Source organism: Gopherus evgoodei, chromosome 2 (assembly GCF_007399415.2).
Source record: "Gopherus evgoodei ecotype Sinaloan lineage chromosome 2, rGopEvg1_v1.p, whole genome shotgun sequence".
In the NCBI taxonomy this organism is placed as follows: Eukaryota; Metazoa; Chordata; order Testudines; family Testudinidae; genus Gopherus; species Gopherus evgoodei.
This window is the reverse complement of record NC_044323.1, coordinates 20930827-20958766: the sequence shown is the minus strand read 5'-3', so window position 1 is coordinate 20958766 and position 27940 is coordinate 20930827. Positions and strand designations below refer to the sequence as shown.

At 44.3% G+C, this 27940-nt stretch overlaps 1 protein-coding gene across 4 annotated transcripts in view; it reads left to right on the top strand.

The window, feature by feature from the left end:
• The window catches only part of ESYT2 (extended synaptotagmin 2), a 148853-nt gene that overhangs the window by 55206 nt on the left and 65707 nt on the right, over positions 1-27940 (top strand). For all 4 annotated transcript variants that reach the window (XM_030550110.1, XM_030550112.1, XM_030550111.1 and 1 more), the window contains exons 4-6: positions 2245-2321; positions 18384-18456; positions 19218-19307. In XM_030550110.1, coding sequence (XP_030405970.1) covers positions 2245-2321; positions 18384-18456; positions 19218-19307 — 240 coding nt within the window. The remainder of the gene's footprint in view (positions 1-2244; positions 2322-18383; positions 18457-19217; positions 19308-27940) is intronic.

Here is a 27940-nt window from a genome sequence, read left to right as displayed (position 1 = left end):
TTGTAATTTCTCATAACTCAAGCCTGACCCCAGGTGTACAGTACCTTCCTTCTTAATTTGTGTAAATTTGATTTTAAACATTTAACTTTAATATACTTTTTTGTGTGGAAAAATCCTACATTGTTCTTCCAACCTATCATGAGTGCGAAGAATGGTTTCCATTGGGGATTTCAAAGTGCTTGCTTCTCCTTTTCTCCCACCCTGCCCACTGGGACTCGGGAGATCTGAGGTTCAGCTTCCAGTGCTGCTACAGTCTCCCTGGCGATGTCAGTCAGTCTCTCTGACTTCATTCCCCATCTGTAAAATGGAGATGATAATGCTTGCTTTCTTCTAACTTTTATCTGTCTTGTCTTTTTCGATTGTAAACTTTTTGAGGCAGATAATCTTACTATGTGCTTGTACAGCACCTAACTCAGTGAACCCTGATCTCACCTTGTATCTTAAGGTGCATTTCAAATATAAATAGTAAATAGTAAAGTAGAAGGTGAACAAGGTCAGCTCTTAGATTGAAGAGATCCAGGAAAGAAAAACACAGGAAGTGATGTTAATAAATAAATTGGTGGGACTCTTCCATCTTTGTCAGTATTGAATCAGTGTCTGAGCATGGTGTTGTGAGTGGTGCAAGGTCAGGAAAAGAACCCTGCTATGTTGAATATGCTGTCTTTAATTTGGGATACAAAACCGAGGCTCTGATAAAGACAAGACTAATACACCTCTACTTCAATATAACACTGTCCTTGGGAGCCAAAAAATATTACCGTGTTATAGGTTAATCTGCATTATATTGAACTTGCTTTGCTCCACTGGAGTGCGCAGCCCCACCCCACTGGAGCACTGCTTTACCACGTTATATCCGAATTTGTGTTATATTGGGTGGCATTATATCGAGGTAGAGGTGTATTGTAATATATAAAGATCCTGGCGGTTAACCCTTACATTCTGGCTAAATTCCAATTCAGATAACTAAGTTGTGCATAAGAAAACTTTCCCTGTAGTTTCAGTTGTGTAGTGTTACACTTTCTGTACTGATCTCCTTGTGTATTGTTGCTCTCTGCAGTATATCTGAAACTTTCCACCCAAGTGGGTAATGGGAGAAATATGATTCCTTTGAGACTTTTTTTTAAATGAAAGCTGCTTTGTAAGTGTTATTTCTAGACTTGATTGAAAGCTTATTGAAATCAGTGAGAGTGTTATATTGACTTTCATTGGCAGTGGTCTTTGGGTCAGGCCCTCAGGGTGCACACTCACAGGAGTTGCACATGGGCAAAATTAACATTCTTACATGTACCAAGAGAGGCTATAGCAAGATGAGTCTGTGTCCTCTCTCATAAGAACATGTATTATTCAAGAATTATAAGAGACCTTCATAATGAAAGATACAGAACTAGTTCTAACAATATAGTTTGCTGTGAGTTGTAAGGAAGGATTCACTTACAAACAGACAAGATAAAATCTGTAAAAACAGTCATTAAAGAACATTAAACAGAACTATATGCTTAGCCTCATCAGAGTGTGTGTCTAATTTCTTCATTGTTCTCAGCCCTGGTGTAGACCGGCCCAATTGCACTACTCTGCTATGCAAGGGTATTAAAGTTTGAATCTTTGTCTTTCGCTTCTGAGGTCAGCAAGAGCTGAAAACTTTGCAGACTCTGTGGGCAAAAAAAATAAAATAAAAATTCTTGAGCCTCCTATGTCACAGCTTCCCGACACCCGGTTGATATAAATGAGTTGCAGTGTTCTAAATTGCATATGATTCCTGTCAGATTCCATTAAATGCTGCAGTTTTAGCAAGCCTGATAAAAGAAGTGATGGGATGTTTCTTTGGAGGGGGGGAGATTAGTGATGTTCCCTGTCAAGCAGGAAAGAGATTTTTAAGGAGAACAAAGGCTTAACATAAAATATATAGGTAAAGCCTGAAACCTAAGCTCTGGATGCTGTTTCCCGAAATGATCTGGCAAGGTTTGTCGAGCCACAGCATGGCAGCACTTGGATTAAGCTGGGTACACGGCCAGTAAATTTCCACTCCTACTTCACTGTGTTAAATTGACAAATATGTTTTAAATTGCATTTTTTAGTAATTCTTTGGTGAAATAATGTAGATAATAAATATGTAAGCAGTTCCTGCTGCAACTTTGTTTGTTACTGAATACGATATCCTTCTGTTAAACATAAGGTTCAAAACATGACAAATTTTTGAAGAAAGTTTAACGTTTTTAAATGGACGCCTTATTGTTATTGTTTCAGCCACTTCGGATAAATGGTGTAAAAGTATACACTGAAAACGTAGATAAAAGACAGATCATTTTGGATCTTCACATCAGGTAATCTTATTTATTTATTATCATATAAGAGCATGCACATCCATTATAAAAATATTTTAGAGTTTATGATTTGTTTATTTTGGTTCTGTGTTCATGTTGTTGGGGTTTTTTTAACTGAATTTGTTAGGAGGTCATTCTCAGTTCTTTAAGCAAATGTAATATCTGTTAATATAATTGTGCATATAGTCATTATCTAAAACAGTCTGTATGTTTGCTTTATGAATACACAATTTAAAAATAACTTGAATTTTTCTAAAATGACAAGTCATCCCAATTCCTGGCTGTCAGCGCTGTGCTTGGGGCTCCGCTCCCAGCCCTGCCCCAGCTCTGGCCCCAGCCTTAGCCCTCTTACCCCTGTCTGTATCTCTCGCTCCCCTCCCTCCCCGGAGACTCAGCACCACTCCTGGTCCTGGTTCTGGAGGCGCGGACGAGATAAGGGGAGACACAAAGTAAAAAGTTTGGGGACCACTGCCCTAGCCTCTGATTGCTAGAAGTTGGGAGTGGATAGGGGATGGATCACTAGGTGATTGCCTGTTCTGTTAATTCCCTTTGGAGCATCTGGCACTGGCCAATTCCGAAGACAGGATACTGGGCTAGATGGACCATTAGTGTGACCCAGTATGGCTGTTCTTGTGTTTTTATAGGCGTGAGAGAGCCATAGTGATACTATTTGTCTTTTTGGCTTTCAATCTTGATTACTCTAGCAATGAAGTTTCAGATATCTGTATCTCACAGAGGATGTCTGCTATTGCAAGACTATTCCTCCATCCAGGAACAAACAGGCTTATAATGAATACGTAGATGTAGTGGTTTATTACTCTCATGGACCCCAAAAGAGAAATCAACAAGTAGAATTTATTCTACTGGATGTTGCAAAGTCCATAGTTTAGCTACCACATTAAAACTGTGAACATAGCCTTCATTTCCAACAGGAAGGCCTTATTATTGGTGTGTAAGAGTGTCCAGACAAAAATTTCAGGTCTCTATAGTCTGAGGTTCTCAGCATGTTCAGAAAAGGAAGTTTTTGTATGAATTCCAACTTAAAAAACTTCCTCAGGGCAGCAACTATATTCCAATCCCCCAAGGTCATATGGCATGACGTTGGAACCTCATTCTTCTCTTTACAGCACAGATTGAACCCTTCCACAGTTTACAAGGCCAGAAGGGACCATTGTGATCATCTAGTCTGACCTGCTATGTAACACGGGCCATAGAACTTCCCCAATATAATTCCTAGAAAACATCCTGTTTTGACAGAAGGTGTCATATGCAGTGTTGTAGCCATGTAGAAGGTGTCATACATCTATCCATTAGCAGCCAATCAGATGAGTTTATTTGAAGTTGGAAGCTTTCTTTAATGAGACCTAGTGTTACACATTAAATTCTATCTGATAGTCCTCAGAACTGTCATAATATTCATTCACTTCAAGAAATATTCCTCCTTTAGTTTAGCATCAGAGTCCAGGTTTTATAAGCACTGATAATCTCAGAGCAGGATATTCAGGTGTCCTGTACTGAGATTTGCTAGATGGCCATTAGTTAAACACATACTGCATATTGCTCATCCAATCCTAGCCAATGTAATTTCCTTTCTTTTTGCAGAAGTCTTCTTAAAGCCTTTGTGCCCAGGCGAACATGTCAGTGATTTATATATCAGAGCGGTAGCCGTGTTAGTCTGGATCTGTAAAAGCAGCAAAGAATCCTGTGGCACCTTATAGACTAACAGACGTTTTGGAGCATGCATCTGACGAAGTGCGTATTCACCCACGAAAGCTCATTCTCCAAAACGTCTCTTAGTCTATAAGGTGCCACAGGATTCTTTGCTGCTTTTAGTGATTTATAGATAATCTGCCTTATTTTGTTTGTCCAAATTTAACGAATAATCCTGTTTCCCAGCCTGGAAACACATCTATATACCTTAGCATGAAGAAGAATAGGAAAATTCATCTGTGCTTATCTGAAAATGTCTTTCTCTATGTAAGATTTGGCTCACCTTGGGACAAACAAATGATCCAGTATAAAGATGAAAATTAACATACAAGGATCTGAGGTTGTTGTTGTTGTGTAGCATTCACCATGCTCTGCAATAGGAGAATTGTTTTCCATAAATGTGTTTAACGGAGTTGAACTTAGGAAAGCAGATTTGAATTATCCTGGCTGTGGAAGTTTCCTCAACTGGAGGGCGCATCGGGAAACGGGGCACTTTTCTGTTGCCAGTGATTGACAAATCTGGTTCTGCCCAAGGTGCAAGCAGGCTGAAGTACCCAGTGTAATGGATCTGTGGACTTTGGGGCTTGTCTACCTGGAAACTTAGAGCTCAACCAGCAAGGGTGTATTTACAGTACACTGACTACTCTCCACTAACTCCCTGTGTAGACATTCTTATTGCACACTAAAAGTGCCTTTGTGACCTTTACCTTAATTCACTCTAGGGCGTATCTATGCAGCAAACTACTATGTTGCAAGACAGGAAGTGAATCTTTGCACACCAGCTGTCTGCACAGTAAGGTCCCATATGAACAGTGGTACAATGCAATGAAAGTCCTGGAGTGTAGCTTGGAGTGTTACATTTTGAAGTAGCAGCACGCTAAGACCTGCTCTGCAAATTTCACTGTGCTGTAGCAGTGTCTGCCTTGGACTGTAGAGTCATACCTTGTCTTGCTGTCAGGGTCACTAGTCAGGAAGACTTGATTTAATCATGCATTTCTACATAAAAATGCATTCTTGTTGGTTGTTATAACCTTAATACATATTCTTCACAACTTAGAGATAGGCGTAGGTTTCATTTTTTCTTGCCATATTTTATTAGGAGGAGAACATCCCCAGACAGTCATGTAAATTATTTTATTTAACTAAAACAACAAGGTTCTGTATTCTGGATTTTTTTTCTTGAACAAACATATAATATTTTAACAAAACAGGCATATGAATTTTTGAATGTAGTTAAACATTCAAGTTTTCTAAAATCAGGTTTGTTTTTGGTAAATTATTTTTAACTAAAATAGTTAAATGAAATATTTAAAAAATAATTAAATTGACTACGTCAGCCAGGTCAACATGAAAAACTTAAAATATTGTCATCTGCAGCTAACTCGGTCGTCTTCACCTTCATTTTCCTGTTTGTTCATAATCTGAAAAAGAAAAACAAATTTTCCTGCTTTTTCAGGTCCCAAACGATTTCTCAATTTGGAACAAATTAGTGCAAAGGAAGAAAATATTCTTTCTATACTGGCAGTGAGATTATCTCTGAATCCAAGTGCTTAAATCAGTTCCACCAGTTCACTGGTGTGACTTTCTTTAAAATGTCATCAGCAAACTTATATTTCTTGATTGACTCTTATTCCCAAACTCGATCTCTTTTACAGCCTGCTGCTGTTACAGGTTTTCCCTTCTAGTCAGAGAATGGTATGGTAGAGCTTAAATCAATGGAGGCTACACTCAGAAAGACCTCAAGACTTCTGGAATATGCTTCTCAAACAGTTTAACTTTTTTGTTTCTACTCCATGTCCCTCCCTTCTCACATTTATCTCCAGACTTCTTCTCCTTGCCCAGATCTAGTCTGCCCCCAACAATCTTCTATTAATTGAACTTTTTGAAAGTTTGCACTTTCAGAGTGAGGTAAGAGATTGACTCTGTGTACACAGATTTGCAGAGGGACAGTAGGGTTGAGGTCTGTTATTTCTCACTTCTGTATATTATTTAATTAAAACCATTTTTGCTCTTAACAAGCATGTTATCTCTGGAGACACAAATCCACAGTTTGAGAACTGCAAAACTAAGCATCTCTATGGTATCTTCTCGACTGAGCACCGAATCCCATTGGGTGGATAAAAAGATTAACCTAAATAATCCATTCCAGGGATCAGCAGCCTTTCAGAAGTGGTGTGCTGAGTCTTCATTTATTCACTCTAATTTAAGGTTTGCGTGCCAGTCATACATTTTAACGTTTTTAGAAGGTCTCTTTCTATAAGTCTGTAACAGTGGTCTCCAAACTTTTTTGATCGCGCACCCCATCAGTAAAAAAATTTTGAGCACTCACCCACTGCCACGCTGCGGAGCCGGCTCTACCATTTTTGCTGCCCCAAGCAAAAAAAAAAAAAAAAAAAAAAAGGGTGCTTGGACTCCTGCCCAAACTGCCGAAGCGGCGCTGCTCCGGCGGCTCTTCTCCTGCCGTGTACCCCAAAGGATCCTCTTGCGCACCCACTTTGGAGACCACTGGTCTATAATATATAACTAAACTATTGTTGTATATAAAGTAAATAAGGTTTTTTAAATGTTTAAGAAGCTTCATTTAAAATTAAATTAAAATGCAGAGCCCCCCCCGGACCGATGGCCAGGACCTGGGCATGTGAGTGCCGCTGAAAATCAGCTCGTGTGCTGCCTTTGGTATGTGTGCCATTGGTTGCCTACCCGTGATCTATACAAAAGCCCCTGAAACTCCAAAAAATTGGGTCCCTAATCCATGAACTATTGGAACTCATTTACAAAACTTTCCTTAAACATTACATGAATATGTTGTCTCATACTATAGAATTAGAATTTATAATCCCTATTCCATGGTGAGATATCTTTGAGCTATAATATATCTTAATTAAAACTATCTTTAGATAGGTTTTTCCTCAAAAGCATTTTATCAAAAAAATCCAATTTAAATAAAAAAAATCAGATTTAAAATTTTTGTTTTAATAGCGTTGATTTTTATCCACCCTGCTTGCTGTGTGTAACTTGCTCTGGAGGCAAGCCCTTAAAATGTACTGAGCTAAATTGGCCAATGGCACTTTTAGTGCCTGTAAGAGTCCATAATAAGATAGAAAATATCATATTGCCTCTATGTAAATCCCTGGTATGTCCACCTCTTGAATACTACGTGCAGATGTGGTCGCCTCATCTAAAAAATATATGTATATTCGAATTAGAAAGGATTAGAAAGGGCATTAAAAAGTATTAGGGGTATGGAACAGCTTCTGTATGAGGAGAAATTAATAAAATTAGTACTTTTCAGCTTGGAAAAGAGCCAAATGCGAAGGGGAGGAATATGGTAGAGGTCTATAAAATCATGAGTGGTGTGGAGAAAGTAAATAAGGAAGTGTTATTTTCACCTTCTCATAACACAAGAACTCGGGGTCACCAAATGAAATTAATAGGCAGCAGGTTTAAAACAAACAAAAGGAAGTACTTCTTCACACAGCTCACAGTCAGCCTATGGAGCATTTTGCCTGAGGATGTTGTGAAGGCCAAGACTATAATAGGGTTCAAAAAAGACCTAGATAAATTCATGGAGGATAGGCCCATCAATGGCTATTAGCCAGGATGAGCACAGATGATGTCCCTAGCCTTTGTTTGCCCCAATCTTGGAATCGGTGATGGGATGGATCACTTGATGATTACCGGTTCTGTTCATTCCCTCTGGGGCACCTGGCATTGGCCACTGTCAGAAGACAGGACAGTGGGCTAGATGGACCTTTGGTCTGTCCCAGTATGGCTGTTCTTATATGGAAAGGTAGCAAGTGTGCTTTAAATTCACTCTCTTGCTGTACGCTAACTTCCCCAAGTAGACAAGCCCTTATTATTATCTAAAAAGGGAAATTTTCAGGTAAGCACAGATGCATTTTCTTAATCTGCTTCTTGGTGGCAAAGAAGAAAGTGTAAGGGAGAACATTGTCTTTTTAATTTATTTGAAAGGCTCGCAAATGTTGAGAGCCATTTACGTACTGAAAAAGATACAAAAAATCTAAATGAAGCATTAATCCATTAGGTTAGTAATCCTGTTAGTCTGATACTTACTCACTAATGACTGTTATGGCTTGCCAGATAAAGAAACTGCGCACTTTATGATCTATTAATTCTCCTCTTTTATACTGTGGGTAACTCCCAAGGCATTTTTATGGACACGCGGAGTGGATGAATATCTAAGAAATTGGGGATCAACTTGTTCCTCACTAGACTGTGACATGTCTCTCTGTCACTTTAGTGATCTGCAAATTAAAGTAGTCTTAAATATTTCAGGACCATTATAATCTCAACTGGAGAAACTGTGCATGTTAAATGAGACTCCAAATAGCAGGTGATGGTACAGCCTAACTGTGTTGCATATACATGGGTCCAGCAAAACGTGTTAAAGGGCAAAGTTTTCTCTAATACAGTGGTTCCCAAACTTGTTCCACCGCTTGTGCAGGGAAAGCCGCTGGCAGGCCAAGCCGGTTTGTGTACCTTCCGCGTCTGTAGGTTCGGCAGATCGCAGCTCCCAGTGGCCGTGGTTCACTGCTCCAGGCTAATGGGAGCTGCTGGAAGTGGTGGCCAGTACGTCCCTCGGCCTGAACCGCAGCCACTGGGAGCCGCAATCGGCCGAACTTGTGGACATGGCAGGTACACAAACTGGCCCGGCGCGCCAGGGGCTTTCCCTGCACAAGCAGCAGAACAAGTTTGGGAATCACTGCTCTAATATATTTTAAGATTAAAGCTTGTTACTGATTTTTTTTCTAGTTTGGTGCTGTTTACTTCTTATGGCCAGTCTGTTTTGATAAACAGACACAAAAGACGAAGAAACTAATATATTACACACACCAAAAAAACCCCGTATTTATAAACATTATTAGATTGCAAAATCATGCACTGAAAAATTAGGAAATGCCAGAATTAAAGTTGCCCATACAACCTTAATTTGGTCTCTTTTTAGCATGTGCATTTTGATACAATGTTTAATTATGTACTATTTTTTCCATAGGACCCTTGTTTCACTCAGCGCACTAGCTGGACTTGTTCTGGGAATAAATCAGGGTTGTGTAATAAAGGAAGCGGTTGTCTGTAGGACCTCTGTTTCATCTGTTGCTCTAGCTGAGAGGTGTGTAGTGAATGAGCCAGGGGATTGCTGGAAGAGATGGTTAAGACAGTTGAATGCAGCCCTGGGGAATGGTATCCCTGGATGTGCCACAGAGTTCCTGTGTAATGCTACATAAGTCGCTTAGACCAAATATTTCACAGGTGATCACTAATTGTGTGTTATGTCATTTCTGGATGCATGATTTTAGATTCTGGGGTCTGATTTGCAGAGTGCTGAGAACACACAGCTCAAACTGCAGTCAGTAGGAGCCCTGCTTTGAACCTATAAATTGCTATATAATTCTAAGTACTCTGAAAAATCAGGTCCTAGGTTTCTCAAATTGAGCACCCAAAATTAGTGGATATTTTTGACTTTACTGTCTCTGTGTCTCAGCTTCCGATCTGCATAATGAGGATAGTAATATTCAAAGGGGTGTAGTGAAAATAAGTTCATTAATATGTGAAGCACTCCAATACTATAGTGAGGAGTGCCATCAAAAAACCCATGAGGAAATGAATAACTCTATATTCATAACAGGGTTTTAATAGTGTGTACTAATAAAGAAGGCCTTCATTGAACAATGAAGAGAAAACAAAATATTGAACAGCTAGCTAAATGAGCACTATGCATTCTTTGCACTGAATGAGGCAGTGGTTCTATGGAAAAATAGTAAGTGATCGTGTAATTAAAGACTGTATTATAATGCATATTAACAAATTCAGGTTGCACATACAACCTTAATTCTGGCATTTCTTGACTTTTGATTGCTTGACTTTCAAGCTTAATATTCTTTTACTGTGGTTTATGTTTGTGTGTGACTGCCTAGATTTTTAAAAAAGCAAACTGGAAAAAAAAATCTATATTGTGGCAGCATATTGATACTCAAATGGTTCATCAGCAATTTTGGAACTTTTAGATCCACCACACAGCCTTTGCCACTTGACCTAACAGAGTCATTGATAATAAGAGTAAGTTGTCATCCTCCATGTGGACCACCACTAGACAGGAATGAGATTCTTTGCCAGTTGGTTTCACAGATATATGCTGACAGAAGAGGAAAGATGAGACTCAAGAATGGAATCCAAGATTCCTGGCACTGGAGAGGAATGTAATCTAGTGGGTGCAATCTCTTCTTCCCATTCCCCCTAAATGTAACTCTCTTCTGCCTTGACCTCCTCCAACCTGTTCCTGTTCCAGTCGCTTCACTTCCTTACCCCAGCTCCTTGCCCCAGTTCCTTTCTCCTTATTTAACCAGTCCCAGTCTCCATTCTCTCAGGCTTCTCATCCCAGTCTCCTTGCCAAACCATTCTCAGTTCCTCCTCCCAGTCTCCTTACCCAGCCCGTCCATACTCCTTCACATAAATCTTCATCTAGTCTGCTTTTCTCCTCCACTCACAGCCCTCTTCCTGAACTCCTTGTCCAGTTTCAGCATCCTCCCGCATCATTATTCCATTCTCTTTGCCTATCAAATTGCAGCCTCACACTGAATCCCAGTCCCCCCAACCTGTGCTTTTTTTCCTTTCCTGGCTCCCTGTCTAGTCATCTTGGCCACCGAGGTATAGCCTCCTTCCTTGGCTCAAAGGTGTAGGCTCAGTTCTCCCCCTCCCTCACACCTGCTCCTTGTCCCAATCCATCCTGCCCTTAAGATCCAGTACTTGACCCCATTGCATTTGAAACAGTTAGCTTTGTCCTCCATAGTGCCTGGGCCTAGTAGAAGTCATTGAGAAGACAGGAGAGACAGGCTTCCTGCTGTCAATTCAGGATTCATCACAGCCCACAACACCTGCAGTTTCAGGGAAAGTCCTGCTCGGGCTGGAGTAAGCTCAGTGGGGATAAAATTGTCAGGGATTTTAGCTGCTAAAATCTGTCAAGTGTCTGCTGGGCATGTGTGGACTGTTTTTTTGTTTTTGTTTTTTTAATCAAAAGCATACACGGGTGGATTTTCATCTGGGTGGGGGAATCTAAAGATGCTTGCTCCCAACGTGCAAGTCCTTGTTGCAACTCATGAGGGAGTGATAAATTTTAAGGCCATAGAGATCATTGTGATCATCTTGTCTGACCTCCTGTATAGCACAAGCTTTAGTACTTCCCCAAAATAATTCATAGAGCATATCTTTTAGAAAAACATCCAAGCTGGATTTAAAATTGTCAGTGATGGAGACCCTTGGTAAATTGCTCCCATGGTTAATTAGTCTGACCATTAAAAATTTACGCGTTATTCCCAGTCTGAATTTGTCTAGCTTCAGCTTCCAGCCATTGAACCGTGTTACACATTTCTCTGCTAGATTGAAAAGCCCATTCTTCTTCGAGTGATTGCTCACATCCATTCCAGGTAGGTGTGCGCGCCGCGCGTGCACGTTCGTTGGAAACTTTTTACCCTAGCAACTCCAGTGGGCCGGCAGGTCGCCCCCTGGAGTGGCGCCGCCATGGCGCTCGATATATACCCTTGCTGGCCCACCCGCTCCTCAGTTCCTTCTTACCGCCGTGTCGGTCGTTGGAACTGTGGAGCGCGGCATAGCTGTCCTCCACGTCCCTAGCTCTCCTTGTTAACTACCGTTATTATTACAGTTGTTAGTTAGGTCGTTAAGTATAGTTAGTTAATTAGTTGTAGTGTAAATAGTATTGTATATAGTTGTTCGCCGGTCTGGGCTGTAGCCCTTCCCGGCACCCGGCACCGGGCTCATGCCTGGTTCACCAGGCTTTAAGCAGTGTGCGGCCTGTAAAAAGCCTATGCCAACCAGCGACCCCCACGACGCGTGTCTGAAGTGCCTGGGGGAATCGCACAGGTCGGACAAGTGCCGCATTTTCAAGGCTTTTAAGCCCAGGACAAAGAAGGAGAGAGACCAGAGACTCAGGACTCTCCTAATGGAGGCGGCACTTGAACCGGCAGCTTCACAGGCCGTGATCTCGGCGCCGGCACCGGATCGCACCGGCACCGGGAAGACTCCCCGGCACCGACCTTCCCCGGCACCGGGTGCAGAGGCGAGACCGTCAACGTCGGCTACTCCAGCCAGGCAGACCCGAATGGAGCGCCCAGCATCGACATCGGCCGCGGCGCTACCGGCACCATCGACTCCAGGCCCGGTGGGTCCGTCGAGTCCGGTGCCGCCAAGCTCCCCCATAAGATCTGGGGTTGAGCTATTGGTCCCATCCACTCCGGAGACCTTCGCCTCGGCACGGGACCTTATCGCCCTAACTGAGTCTACTCAGCCGCCACCCCCGGTACCTCCGGTGCGGGTAGCATCTAGGGGCAAGCCCATGATGACGGCACCGTCTCGGGACTCGTGCTCGCGATCCAGGTCCTGACGCCACGGTCGCTCGAGATCCCGCCGCCGCTCGCAGTCCCGGCACCACTCCCCTCGGCGGTACCAGTCGCACTCGTGGCACCGATCGACCTCCAGACAGTCGCAGTCTGACTCCAGCCGTCGATACCGGCACCGTGACTCTAGGAGCCAGTCTCGCCGTCACTCACCGCGCCGGTCGACCTCCCGGCACCGAGCTGGTGGCAGGTCCCGGTCCCGGTCGACCTCCCGGCACTGCGTCGGTGGCAGTCCCGGTCCCGATCCCGGCACCGAAGCAGCGGCCGGTACCGATCCAGATCCCGGCACCGAGACAGAACCCGGTCCCGATCCCGGCGCCGCTATGACTCCCGGTACCGATCCCCGGCACCGAGAAGATCTTCGGTGCCGAACCGCGCAGACCCTTATCAGCCGGGGTCGGCCCCGCCATGGCCTTCTAGGCAGCCGTCGGTGTCGTCTCAAGCGGACAGCGTGTATGCGCTGGGCACCGACAGGCAGGCGGCGTTGTTTCAGGACACTCCACAACAGGACCAGGGTCCGCAGCAGTGGGGGTTTTGGACCCCCTGGGCATACCATCAAGCCCAGGGCCCCCAACAGCTTCCTGCTAGGCCTGCAACGGCGGAGCACAGGGTGCCAGAGGCTTCGTTGTCTCGCCCCCCTCCCTCCCCGGATGGAGAGGAAGGATCAAAGCAGCAAGACCCTGCTCTTGCTCCTGAGACAGAGGTGAGGGCTGAGGGGGACCCCCCACTGGACACTTTCTTGCCGGGGATTTCCTCATCCTCCTCCCCCGACGAAGCGGTGGCTGGCACCTCCTCCAGTAGCCCTCCTCCGCTGGATCTCAGGGCGCACCAAGACCTCCTTAGGCGAGTAGCTCAGAATCTGAGCCTGCAATCCGAGGAGGTCTCTGAGATCGAGGACCCTATCGTCACCATCCTCTCATCTGATGCCCCCACCAGGGTCGCCCTACCCTTCATTAGGACGATCCAGGCCAACGCCAGTACAATCTGGCAGTCACCGGCCTCCATCCCCCCTACGGTGAGGGGCGTCGAGAGGAAGTACATGGCCCCCTCCAAGGGCTACGAGTACCTCCACGTCCACCCGACACCGTGTTCCCTGGTGGTGCAGTCGGTGAACGAGAGGGAGCGCCACGGACAGGAAGCTCCAGCCCCCAAATCCAAGGAGGCCAGGCGTATGGACCTCCTCGGCCGTAAGATCTATTCGGCTGGGGCCCTTCAGCTCAGGGTTTCAAATCAACAAGCCCTGCTCAGCAGATATGCTTTTAACTCGTGGGTGGCAGCGGACAAATTCAAAGAGCTGCTGCCACAGGAGGCCCGCCAAGAATTTGCGGCCATTCTGGACGAGGGCAAGAAGGTTGCACGAACCTCGTTGCAAGCTTCTTTGGACGCTGCAGACTCGGCTGCCCGCACCCTCGCCTCGGGGGTAACGATGCGCCATATCTCCTGGCTTCAGGTCTCTGGCCTTCCACCGGAGCTCCAATACACCATCCAGGACCTCCTGTTCGAAGGCCAGGGCCTGTTTTCAGGGAAGACAGACCCCAGACTTAAAAGTCTCAAAGACAATCGGGTCATTATGCGCTCCCTCGGGATGCACACACCGGGAACGCAGCGCAGACCCTTCCGGCCACAGCAGCAACAGCAGCGCAGGCCATACCCCCAGTTCCGCCGACGGCAGGACCTCAATAGGCGCCGTGGCAGGAATGGAAGGCGTAGACATTCGGGGAACCAGGGCGGGCAGAATCAAAGCTCCTCTAAGCCCCCGCCTGGGCCCAAGCCTTCGTTTTGAAGGTGCGCCCGAGGGCGCAGTAACAGTCTTCCCCACGGATCCTTCCCCCCCCGTTTTCCAACCGCCTTTCGTTTTCCCTCACGGCGTGGACCCAAATAACATCGGACCGCTGGGTCTTACGCACGGTGCAGACGGGATACCGCCTGCAGTTTATATCATTTCCTCCTTCCCGCCCCCCTTCCTCGTCCCTCTTCAGGGACCCCTTTCACCAGCAATTCCTTCGACAGGAGGTACAGACGCTCCTCAACAAAGGAGCTATAGAGGCGGTTCCGGAAAATGAGAAAGGCAAGGGGTTTTATTCCCGCTATTTTCTGATCCCCAAGGCCAAGGGAGGCCTCAGGCCTATCCTCGACCTGCGAGAGCTCAACAAATACCTAGTGAAGTTGAAGTTCCGCATGGTATCCCTGGGGACCATTATCCCATCCCTGGATCCGGGAGACTGGTACGCCGCCCTCGACATGCAGGACACTTATTTTCACATTGCCATTTGGCCACACCACAGATGTTTCCTTCGATTCGTGGTGGGCCACCTTCACTACCAATTTGCAGTCCTCCCATTTGGCCTTTCTACGGCCCCGAGGGTATTCACAAAATGCATGGCAGTCGTTGTGGCACATCTTCGGCGCAGTCGTATCCACGTGTTCCCTTACCTAGACGATTGGTTAATTCGGGGCACGTCAGAACTACAGGTTTGCAGCCACGTCCGCAGGATCACCGGCCTGTTTGCTACCTTGGGCCTCGTGATCAACATAGACAAGTCCACCCTGCTCCCCACGCAGAGGGTGGAGTTCATCGGGGCCGTCCTGGACTCCACCGTGGCCAGGGCTCTTCTGCCATTACCGAGGTTCCAGGCGTTGTCGGCGATCGTTCAGCGATTGCGGGCAGCCCCCTTGACATCCATACGGACATGTCTAACCCTGTTAGGCCACATGGCAGCATGCACATTTGTGACCGGTTATGCTCGGCTCCGCATGAGGCCCCTCCAGTTGTGGCTCATTGTACATTACCGGCCGGCAAGGCAACCACTAGACATGCTGATCACAATCCCCCAGGGGGTGTTAGATTCTCTCGGCTGGTGGTTAGACCAGTCCGTAGTGTGTGCGGGGCTCCCTTTCCACCCACCTCAGCCTTCGGTGTCCCTAACAACGGATGCTTCAGATCTCAGCTGGGGGGCTCACCTGGGAACCCTGAGAACACAGGGCCTGTGGTCCCCGCAGGAGGTGAAGCTGCACATCAACATGCGGAAGTTGAGAGTGGTCCGCCTTGCTTGTCAAACGTTCTGTCACCAGCTTCGAGGTCGTTGTGTCGCGGTGTTTACCGACAACACGATGACCATGTACTATATCAACAAGCAGGGCGGCACCAGATCCTCTCCCCTATGTCACGAGGCGATGCGACTCTGGGACTTTTGTGTAGCCCACTCCATTCACCTCACGGCTTCCTTCCTCCCCGGAGTACGGAACACGCTGGTGGATCGCCTGAGCAGATTCTTCCTATCACACGAGTGGTCCCTTCGCCCGGACGTCGCCCTCTCAATCTTCCAGAGGTGGGGTTATCCCCGTGTGGACCTCTTCGCGTCCGGGGGGAACAAGAAATGCCAGGCGTTCTGCTCCTTTCAGGGCAGGGAGCCCGGGTCTATAGCGGATGCCTTCCTTATTCCGTGGACGACCCACTTGTACTACGCGTTTCCCCCGTTCCCACTGGTCCACAGGGTCCTTCTGAAGGTGCGCAGGGACAGGGCTCGCGTGATCATGGTAGCCCCGGCGTGGCCCAGGCAACATTGGTACCCCATGCTGCTGGACCTGGCCATAGCCGACCCAGTTCCCCTGTCCCCTTCACCCGGACCTGATCACCCAGGAGCACGGGACTCTCTGTCACCCAGACCTGCAGTCGCTACACCTAGCAGCGTGGTTTCTGCGTGGCTGACCAGTTCTGAACTGCGCTGCTCCACCCCGGTACGGGAGGTACTTTTGGGCAGCAGGAAGCCTTCCACTAGAGCGACGTACTCGGCCAAGTGGAAGCGTTTCTCCTGTTGGTGCGTGGAGAAAGGTCTCCGCCCTATGGAAGTTTCAGTGGCCAATATTTTAGACTATATTTGGTCCCTCAAACAACAGGGCCTGGCGATATCGTCTTTGCGGGTCCACCTGGCAGCTATCTCCACCTTTCACCCGGGTGGGGATGGCCGCTCCGTTTTTTCTCACCCGACGGTGACTAGATTCCTGAAGGGGCTGGAACGTTTATACCCTAACGTCCGACTCCCTGCTCCAACCTGGGATCTTAACCTGGTGTTGTCTCGGCTCATGGGGCCCACCTTTGAGCCGTTAGCTACTTGCTCCCTACTCTATCTCTCTTGGAAGACTGCCTTTCTAGTAGCTATCACCTCAGCTAGATGGGTGTCGGAACTCCGGGCTCTCGTGGTAGACCCCCCGTATACAGTCTTCCACAAAGATAAGGTGCAGCTGAGGCCACACCCTGCCTTTCTCCCCAAGGTGGTCTCGGCCTTCCACATCAACCAAGAGATATTCCTCCCGTTTTTTTTCCCGAAACCTCACTCTTCAGGCAGGGAGCGACAGCTTCACTCGCTTGATGTCCGTAGGGCTCTTGCGTTCTATGTGGAGAGGACCAAACCGTTCCGCAAATCCCCCCAGCTTTTCGTGGCAGTAGCGGACCGCATGAAGGGGCTTCCTATCTCCTCGCAGAGGTTATCCTCATGGGTAACGTCCTGTATCAGGACCTGCTATGACTTGGCCCACGTCCCTACGGGCCGTGTGACTGCGCATTCTACCAGGGCGCAGGCGTCGTCGCTGGCTTTCCTCGCCCGTGTGCCCATCCAGGAAATCTGTCGGGCAGCGACCTGGTCATCGGTCCACACCTTTGCTTCCCACTACGCCCTGGTCCAGCAGTCAAGAGAGGATGCGGCCTTCGGATCTGCAGTGCTCCATGCCGCTACTTCTCACTCCGACCCCTCCACCTAGGTATGGCTTGGGATTCACCTACCTGGAATGGATGTGAGCAATCACTCGAAGAAGAAAAGACGGTTACTCACCTTTGTAACTGTTGTTCTTCGAGATGTGTTGCTCACATCCATTCCACACCCGCCCTCCTTCCCCACTGTCGGAGTAGCCGGCAAGAAGGAACTGAGGAGCGGGTGGGCCGGCAAGGGTATATATCGAGCGCCATGGCGTCGCCACTCCAGGGGGCGACCTGCCGGCCCACTGGAGTTGCTAGGGTAAAAAGTTTCCGACGAACGTGCACGCGCGGCGCGCACACCTACCTGGAATGGATGTGAGCAACACATCTCGAAGAACAACAGTTACAAAGGTGAGTAACCGTCTTTTATTAACCTTCTGTTTGTTAAGCTACATAGATTGAGCTCCTTGAGTCTATCACTATAAAAAGCATGTTTTTTAATCCATTAACCATTCTTGTGGCTCTTCTCTGAACCCTCTCTAATTTATCAGCATCCTTTTTGAGCTACAGCTTTTTAAATTAAAAGTCACCAAAAAATTTTAACGTTCAAAACAAGGATTTCCTTCCCAGTCTTGTTCATGAAAATGGCTGAACAATTTTCCAGAACAATTCAGCCTGAGTCAGACAGCATGGAAAACTTCAGCTCAAATAATTAGTTTGGCGAAGTTATAAGCAACTGAAAACAGGGTCCTATAATTGTGTCAGACAGCTATAATAAGAGATGCCTTACTAGCTCTGCCTATAATAATCAAGGGTACTTCTCAAGATCTGAATGTTTTCTCATGGCACCATACAACAAATGAGAAAATCTATCATATAACATGTGCCCCTAAAAGGAAGTGTGTGTTCATAATAAATACTTCCATTATTTCCCAGAACTATAACTTTTCTGCTTTTTTCTCTTTTACATACGGTTTTAAAGATGAGAGTACACCTCTTTCATCTGATTTTATAATCTAGCTTCAGAATAGAATTTGGTGTTAGTGCTTTAAAATGATAGTTATTTTTATATAGAATATAATTGTTTCTGAAAAGCACAACTGTTTCATGTGAAATGTTTAGTGTTATTGAGAAAATAATGCTGGAGTTAGCAATTAAATGTGTCACAGTTTTAGAGTCTAGAAATGTAAAACATTTATACAGTACTATAGTTTTTCTGTTTTTCCTCAGTTTTGTCGGCAGTTGTGAAATTGATTTGGAGATCAAGAGATACTTCTGCAGAGCTGGTGTAAAAAGTATTCAGGTGAAGTTCAGTTTTTCTCTTGTTTCACCATAACCACAATTTTACAAATTATCTCACATTTGTCATGACACAATTCACCAGTTAACACACAAAATATAATTTACTAATTCTTTTGCTTTTGTTATTATCTCTGAATTACATAGCATTGGTCTTTGTTACATGATCATTTAAATCGTATTAGTATGTATACTCTTGACATACTAGTTAGTTTATTCTCTCAAATATGGAAATAAATGTTAAACATATGGTATGTTCTGTTGAGAACAGCACAGATATATAAGTTTTTAAGAATGAATTAGTTCATGAGGTATATTTATAAGAATTCACATTTACTTGTGTCCCTGCGATACATGTATGTCTATTGCAGTATTTTGTGGCATATGAGTAAATACATATTTCCACATTTATTATTTCTTTGTAGTAAAGTAGCATCTAAGAATGTTTAGCATCAGTTGTATATAAATCAAAAGTATGCTAGTGTGATGTAACAATTTAGGGTGAATGCATCTGTTTACAGAGGACTTGCACAAAGACCTATGTACCACTTAACTCCCCCTTGTTAAGGGCATTAGTTAGACTGAATGGTGTATAGGGCCATCTGCACTTGCATAAACTCACCCGTAATGAAAGACTTTCAAAAACGTAGTTACGTGTATTTTTGCTACTGGGTGCACTTAATCTACATATAGTACCTAGATTGATATGAGTTAATTCCATTATCCTTCTCTTCCCTCTTCCTCCTCCCTTTTTTTTCCCTTTAGATTCATGGTACTATGAGGGTTATCCTGGAACCATTGATTGGAGACATGCCCTTAATTGGAGCATTATCTATTTTTTTCCTTAGGAAACCTGTAAGTAAAAAAATCTAGCTGTAAATCATTGCTCTGCTCTTTGACTAGTGTATTAATAAGAATAGTAAGAATGAATGAGGTCTTCTGATTTTATGATGGAAAGAGACTGAAGCCTGAGGACTCTGGATGCATCACAAAAATTCCCTGGACTTACCTTGTCACAGAACATTATCTAGAAGGTTTGACTATTAACTTAGCAAAAGTTGCAATGCCTTTAGTGCTAGACTTTTTTTTTTAAACCTTGGAATTATATTCGTAGTGAAATTAGATTCAGAGGTCTTAGAACAATAACACTTACATAACACCTTTCCTGATAGTCAGGTTTTTTTGACATATTTTAAAATCTGATTTCTGTGTTCGACATCAGACTGTTGGTGCAGACACATTTTAGAAATCTACCCTTTCTCCAGGCACTTGTGTCTGTTCAAGATGTGTCTGTATCATACAAACAACAATGAAAATAGATACTTCTTTTGTATAGCTAGCAGTCGTCTATATTTGCAAAATCAGGTATGTTCACTTTTGTAAATTCAGGGCTGACTTTAACTGTAGTTAGTTCTGCAATTTCACATTTGAGTTCCTTCAGAACTCTTGGATGAATACCATCTGGTCCTGGTGATTTATTGCTGTTTAATTTATCAATTTGTTCCAACACCTCCTCAATCTGGGACAGTTCCTCAGATCTGTCACCTAAAAAGAATGGTTCGGGTTTGGGAATTGTGCTTAGAACTGCCTCTCCATTTATCCCTTTCACCATTTCTTCTTCTGACTTGAATAGAATATAGTTTTTTCTATCCTATTCTGAATCTGAATGTTCATTGTTATTTCTCAGTTCATGTTAGCTCAGGGCTACTTGGCTAACGTGATGTAAATGCAAATCCTTTGAGTTAAGATTTTAAATTAGATGCAAATCCCAATTAAAATCCCTTCCTAAAAGGTGTTGGTCACTTTGAGTAACATGATGCCAGAGTAGTACATTTTTTGGAGTCTCAAGATCTAGCAGTTGAGATTCACATGGCTAAATCCCCTCTCCCCTCCCCAAATTCTGTGTCTGTACATGCCCATTTAGTTCTTGTGAAAGGTGCCAGATAGACAGTGAAGCACTCTAGTACCAGACTGTGCCTGTTCTGAGACTAATCTCCTTCAGATTGTAGTTCATTTTGCATTCCCTTGGGCCTTACCTGAAGTCTCATTTGGGTGAACTATGGTGTTTTAGAGAGAGTGGACAGCTATGCACTAGGTGCTAGAGTGAGAATAATGGTGCTCTTGATATAGGAAACAGAACTGGCATAGAATCGTAGGACTGGAAGGGACTTCAAGAGGTCATCTAGTCTAGACTGCTGCCCTCATGGCAGGATTAAGAGTATTATCTAGACCATCCTTGCCGAGTGTTTGTCTAAACTGCTCTTAAAAATCTCCAATGATGGAGATTCCACAATCTCTCTTGGCAATTTATTCCAGTGCCTAACTACCTTGACAGTTACAAAATTTTTCCTAATGTCCAACCTGAACTGCCCCTGCTGCAATTTAAGCCCATTGCTTCTTGTCCTATCCTCAGAGATTAAAGAGAACAATTTTTCTCCCTCCTCCTTATAGCAACTGTTTATTACTTGAAAACTGTTATCATGTCCCCTCTCAGTCTTCTCTTCTTCAGACTAAACAAACCCAATGTTTTCAATCTTCCCTTATAGGTCATGTTTTCTAGACCTTTAATCATTTTTGTTGCTCTTCCCTGGACTCTTGCCAATTTGTCCACATCTTTCCTGAAATCTGGTGCCCAGAACTGGCTACAAAACTCCAGTTGAGGCCTAATCAGTATGGAGTAGAGCAGAATTACTTCTCATGTCTTGTTTAGATACTCCTGCTAATACATTGCAGAATGATGTTAACTTTTTTTGCAACAGTATCACACTGTTGACTCATATTTAGCTTGAGATCAACAATAACCCCTGTGATGGGTTGAATCGCAGAAACCCCTTTGGGAGCTGCCACCTGATGTCTCAAGACTACTTCTGCCCCTGCTTTCCCTGCCAGCTCAGGACCCCAGCACGCTGTCTTGCTGAGCCAGACTCGCCCGTCTGCTCCAACACAGACCCAGGGTCTGAATTACTTGCCCCAAAGCTGCAGACTTAACTGAAAGCAGCTTACAGAAGAGTTCTTGTCCTTAACACTCAGATGCCTGACACCCAATGGGGTCTAAACCCAAATAAATCCATTTTACTCTGTATAAAGTAAACTCATAAATTGTTCACCCTCTATAACACTGACAGAGAGATATGCACAGCTGTTTGCCCACCCAGGTATTAATACATACTCTGGCTCGGGCCCTGCGGCACCAGTGCCGGTCCTGGTCCCGGCTGAGCGGCTCCGGCCCATCCCAGCTTGGGTCCCGCAGCACCAGTCCCGACTGAGTGGCTCCATCCCGTCCCGGCTTGAGTCCCACAGCGCCAGTTCCGATCCTGGCCCCGCGGCTCCGGCCTGGCTCAGACCCCGTGGTGCCGGTCCCAGTCCCTGTCGAGCGGCTCCGACCCAGCTCGGCTCAGGCCGCATGGTGCCGGTCCTGGTCCCAGCTGAGTAGCTTTGGCTCGGGCCTCGCAGCGCTGGCCCTGGCCGAGCACCCTCGCCCTGGCTTGGGCCTCGCGGCACCGGTGCAAGCCCCGGCCCCAGCCGAGTGGCTCCAACCCAGCCCCTGCCGAACGGCTCCAGGCAGCGCGGTAAGGGGGCAGGGAGCAGGGAAGGGGTGTTGGAAGGGGGCAGGGGAGTTCGGAGGGTTGTGGGGGGCGTGGATAGGGGTCGGGGCAGTCAGAGGGCAGGGAACAGGGGGATTGAATGGGGGAAGGTTCCGGCGGGCAGTCAGGAAGGCGCAGGGGTTGGATGGGGTGGTGGGGGGCAGTCAGGGGCAGGAGTTCCAGGGGCAGTTGGGGACAGAGAAGGGGCGGTTGGATGGGGCAGAGGTCCCAGGGGTCCATCAGGAATGAGAGGAGGTGTTGGATGGGGCGGCAGGGGGAGTCAGGGGACAGGGAAGGGGGGTGGATGGGGCAGGGGTCCCGGGGGGGGGGCATCAAGGAACGTGGGGGTTGGATGAGGCAGGAGTCCCGGGGGGGGGGACGACCCCCTCGTGGGGTGAGGAGGAGGGAACCTGTTGTTAATATTTTGGCAGCTCATCACTGGCTGGACCCTTTAATAATGTCTCTTTGAAAAACTGTCAACTCTCTTGAACTGTTTTTCCCCTTCGACTTGCTTCCAATGAGATCTTACCTACCAACTCCCTGAGTTTGCTAAATTCTGCCTTCTTGAAATCCATTATCTTTATTATGCTGTTTTCCCTCCTACCATTCTTTAGGGCTTATCTATACTACTGCGCAGGGTCGATCTAAGGTACGCAACTTCAGCTACGTGAATAGCGTAGCTGAAGTCAGTGTACTTAGATCTACTTACCATGGGGTCTTCACTGCTGTAAGTCGACACCTGACATGCTCCCATCGACTCCACTTGCGCTCCTCGTTCTGGTGGAGTACTGGCATCGACGGGATTTATCGCGTCTATGCTATACTAGATGCAATAAATAGACCCCCGCTAGATCGATCGCTGCCCACCAATGCAGTGGATAGTGTAGACAAGCCCTTAGAATCTTGAACTCGACCATTTCATGATCTCTTTCACCTAAGCTGCCTGCCACTTTCAGATTCTCAGCCAGTTCCTACCTGTTTGTCAAAATCAAATCTAGGCTAATCCCCTACATTTTGAAATATATTTTAAAGTCTAGATTTAATTGACTTAGAACTGCAAGTAGACTAGAGTATGAAAATCAGAAAAACTGTGAATAGCCATAACATTTCTGAAAATGTCAGACCTACCAATACCTTGAGACTCAGCCAGTGGGCCAGTTCCATCCCTACTGAATAGCACTTGTCCAAAAAGCAATTGACTCATAAAACAAGTTTTATATAGCAGGTTTATTAATACTGAGTAGTAATGTTTTTGTTTTCTCACAATATTTCTTTCCCACTGTATCTTCTTCAATATTTGTGTTTTAATCTTCTGCAGCAAGATCTAAAATAACTTTAAGTATAGCAGTGAAGTTCTATAACAAAATCCTGTCCACCATTTAGAAACTGAGTGGCTGTAGCCAAGAAAAGCTTTTCTTCATTTTATTTGTTAGGGGAGCAGAGGAGGAATTAGTTGGCAACTAGCAATGGATTTTGTTCTCATATTTTCCTATCTAAAGTAACCGGCAATAATTCCACTCACTCTGTAGCATCTCCTTACTGGCCTTGATGACTATATAAGGCAACGCTGCCTAAATTAATAATTCTGAACATACTTATCTAATGAGTTTGCCAGAGTTTTCTACCACTTTCCTGAGCAATGCATAGTTTTTTAGGTTTTGTTTTTTGGTTTGTTTTTTTTCAGCTGCAGGAGTTCCCACTTAATACTTTCTAATAAAACATATTTTAAAAACTAGAGCTAATATGTTTATCAAATGTGTTTGCATATGCATCTTTAAAAAAAAAAGAATATTTTAAAATGTTCCTATATTCTGAATCTAGCTTTTTCTTCTAAATCCAATGTTCCTTAATGCCAAAAAATTGAAATGGAATGTTGTGTAATAGAGCAGAAAACTGAGTCTGGAATCATGGAGTTTTTTGTATGACTATCTACAGTTCATGAATGAGCTTATTTAACTGTATATTTCAGCTTTCCTTGTAAAGCTAAATTCAGCTCATCTACACTAAATGAAAGAAAATGGTGTAATCAGTTAGCTATCTTGATTTTTTTAAAATTAGGGCTGTTTATATTGATTCTGTAAATTCATGACCTAGTGACATGCTTCTTAAGTTCAGATTCCTTTCCCAATCTCTCACCTTTCTGCAGCAACTAGAATAGTAGGTTATGGATATTTTAAAAAATGAAAGAAGGCAGAATAAAAATAAATTTGCTTTTAATAGAGAAGATGCAGTTGCTGGATAACATCTTTCCATTTTTGTCTATTTCCTCCCTCTGGGTATAGGACTTTACATGTATTTTTACTAAATCAAGAATTATCAGGAGAGACCGTCCACTTAGCAGGTTGGTGCTGCCCTCCTGTCTTCTACCCCTTCAATTTTTGTAGTAGTTGCAAATTTGAATATGGGGTACAATTTACAAAATTGACTAAGTGAATGGGACTTAGGGTACATCTTCACTACCGGCCGTATCGGCAGGTAGCAATCGATTTCTCGGGGATCGATATATCATGTCTCATCTAGACGTGATATATCGATCCCCGAACACGCTCCTGTCGACTCTGGAACTCCACCAACGCAAACAGCGGTAGTGGAGTCGACAGGGGGAGCCGCGGACATTGATCCTGTGCCGTGAGGACGGTAGGTAACTTGATCTAAGATACTTCAGCTTCAGCTACACTATTCACATAGCTGAAGTTGCGTATCTTAGATCGATCCCCTCCCCTAGTGTAGACCAGCCCTGTGATTCCTAAGGCCCACACTTTTAAAGGTAGTTAGACATTGCTGTACTCAGTGTTGCAATGCCTAAGTCTTATTTTCAAAAGGGGTTTAGACACTTAGGAGCCTAAATCTCTTTTGACAGCCAATGAGATTTAGGCTCCTAAGTGTCTAAAGCCCTTTTGAAAATGAGACTTAAGCATTGGAACACTGAATGCAGCAGTACCTAAATATCTTTTGAAATCTGGACATAAGTGACTTAGGTCCTTTGAAATTTTTATCTGTGATCACATTTATACCAAAGAAATGTCTGACGAAGAGTAGAATACTCTCATGTGGGATGCAGAGGGATGAGGTTAGTAAGTTGTTTGATATGTTTGAATTGGTCAAAAAAACCTCTGAAAACCTTTTTTTAAAAATTGTATTGGGCTACAGCATTGCTTATAGACACAGTAAGTCACCTTTTGTTATAGAGGTGCTCGGTGGAATATCAGGAAGAACTCCACGGTCTGAGAATCATTGCAGTAAATAGTATTCTTTAGAATTACAATAATTGATTTATTTAGAAAAGTAAAAGAGGTCTTTGTAATTTCATGCACGTTAGCAGTATAACTTGCATCTTTTAATTCATGCATTTGATAGGTTAAAGTTGGGATGGCCTACGTGAATACTTCCAAATTACAGGCATTACTATGGGTTAACCCTGCCCATCTAATGCTGTGTTAAGTTCCTGTCTACATTGAGAACTACAGTGAGTTTAACATCCTGTTGGTGAATCCAATGCAATTTCTGATTGCGTGACCTTGCATGAGCTTTGCCAGAGAGTTTGAGGTATCATTATACCTTTGCAAAACGTGTTTCTAAGGTGCTAGGGGAGTGCACTGGAAAGCGTTCCATGCTACACAACAATGCAGGCAACTCTCTCTGCTAATCCAACTGCTAAAGCATGTAGGAATTAGAGTTGTAGCCCTGTGCATCCAGGGAAAACATCCAATTACATGTACATCAAATATGTGCTTTATTTGCCAGACTGGGATTACAAATAAATTGGGAAAAGCTGTTCCTAAACCAAACTCAGAGTATCCTCTTTATAGGAGCCATACTCAATTCAATTGTGGCAAGAGCTTTTCTTCCAGAGGAGAGATTGATAAAAATGTTTATATATCTCCTTCTCCAGTCCCTACAACACCAACTCTTTTTTCCCTCCATCTGCTGGATCTGTTGGCATTGAACCACATCTTCAGGAGAATAGATTTTCAATACAGGTTAGTGATAAATTGTAAGACAGGCTTGGACAGCATGCATTGCAAAATAGTAATCCCACAGCAGGTAAAAAGTAATGAGGAGTACACTTTTCAGTTCTGTTGTGCTGTCAGTAATGCCTCTAATGCATCTACACTGGGCTGGGGAGCACATTTGAGGAACAATTTGTTAGCTGGATCTTGTTGGTGACCAAAAGAAAAGAACCTACTTATCAATATATTACAGCTGAGAGCAATCAGACTGTCTTTTAAGTCACTTCTACCTCAGGTCAGACGGGGGCCAACAGACAATATGATGAAACTATGTTTATCTGAGGAAGCAAGGGAAGTCTCATTCCCTACAATTATAAATCGATGCAATTAATCTTTGGAAATAGTTTATAGAATTCAATGTTCATGCAATAGCAATCCATATAGCCAGGGAATAAAACACCCCTGCAATTTACTGAGTGGGTTGAAATGTCAGATGCATGTGTGGTCTGTGAAGGACAAAGTAGTTACACATTTCAACGGTTTATGGGGAATCCAATAATTTATCTTTACATCCATTAGCAACAGGAAGTGTCAGAAATTTTGCACAAGAGCAGGCGGAAAAAGGGACTTAATATTGGATGCCTTTTTAATACACTGGTCAGGGCTTACAGTATGCATTTCCCCCCTTTTCCCTCATTCAGAGAGTAATGAACAAGTTAAGACAGGACAAGGACAGGGTAGTTTTAACAGCATCAGCATAGCCCAGAAAACACTGGTATCCTGAATTAATTTGCCTGTCTAGAGGACTGATGGAGCCTCTGCCGCTAGTACCAGACTTGTTGCAACAACCCAGGATGTTTTATCATCCATATCTTCGGTCTCTTCATTTAACAACGTGGAGAATAAGATTCTGTGACAGCTAGAAAAGGTTGTTTTACATTCCAGGAAAACGTCTATGTTGAAATGTTATAGTTGCAAATGCAAAAGGTTTTTATTGTGGATTTCTTTGTTTGATATCCATATATAGCACCAGTTGATTATATATTAGAATAGTTGTTGTATCTTAAGAAACCAGTTCTTCCACTGTCTTCATTGAAGTTTCATCTTTCAGCCATATCAGCCTACCATGTACCTGGGGGGTGGGGCTAATGAGTTTTTACAGATGATGTAATTAAGAGGTTCTTAAAAGGCCTCAATAACTTGAATCCTTCAATAAGATGTCCTGTGCCATCTTGGGGTCTTAATTTAATGCTGTTACAATTGATGAAACTTCCTTAGTCCTTTTGAACCTTTGGGGAGTTGTTCTTTATTTCAGTAGTTTATAAAGACAGTATTTTTTATAGCAGTCACTTCTGCAAGGCATATGAGTGAATTACATACGTTAATGGCAGATCCACCATTCCCAGTTTTTAGTTCTTTATATGCACCCTAGGTTATTACCAAGAGCGGTCTCCAATTTTCACATAAACCAGTCTATAATTTTACCATGTTTTTCCCCCAGACATAATACTTAGGATGGTGGAGCTAAATTACATACTCTGGATTTTAGAAGCACTTTAGCTTTTTATTTAGACCAGACAAAACAATTTAGACAGTCCCAAAATTATTTATGGCTTATGAAAGGAAGAACCAAGGAAAAAGCTATTTCTGTGCAAATGTTTTCATGATGGGCTATATTATGTATTATTGAAGCATATAAATTGAAAAGGTTACCCCTTCCTCAAGAATTTAGAACAATTCTACTAGATCAAAGACTGTCTCTGTGGCTTCTTCTGGAGACATTTCTCTAACAGAGATATATAGAGCAGCAACATACAGTTCTGTTCACACCTTAACTAAACACTATTCTTTAGATTTAGAATCTAGACCTGATTCAAGATTTGCCCCACTGCCATGTACATTGGCCAAACCGGACAGTCCCTACGTAAAAGAATAAATGGACACAAATCAGACA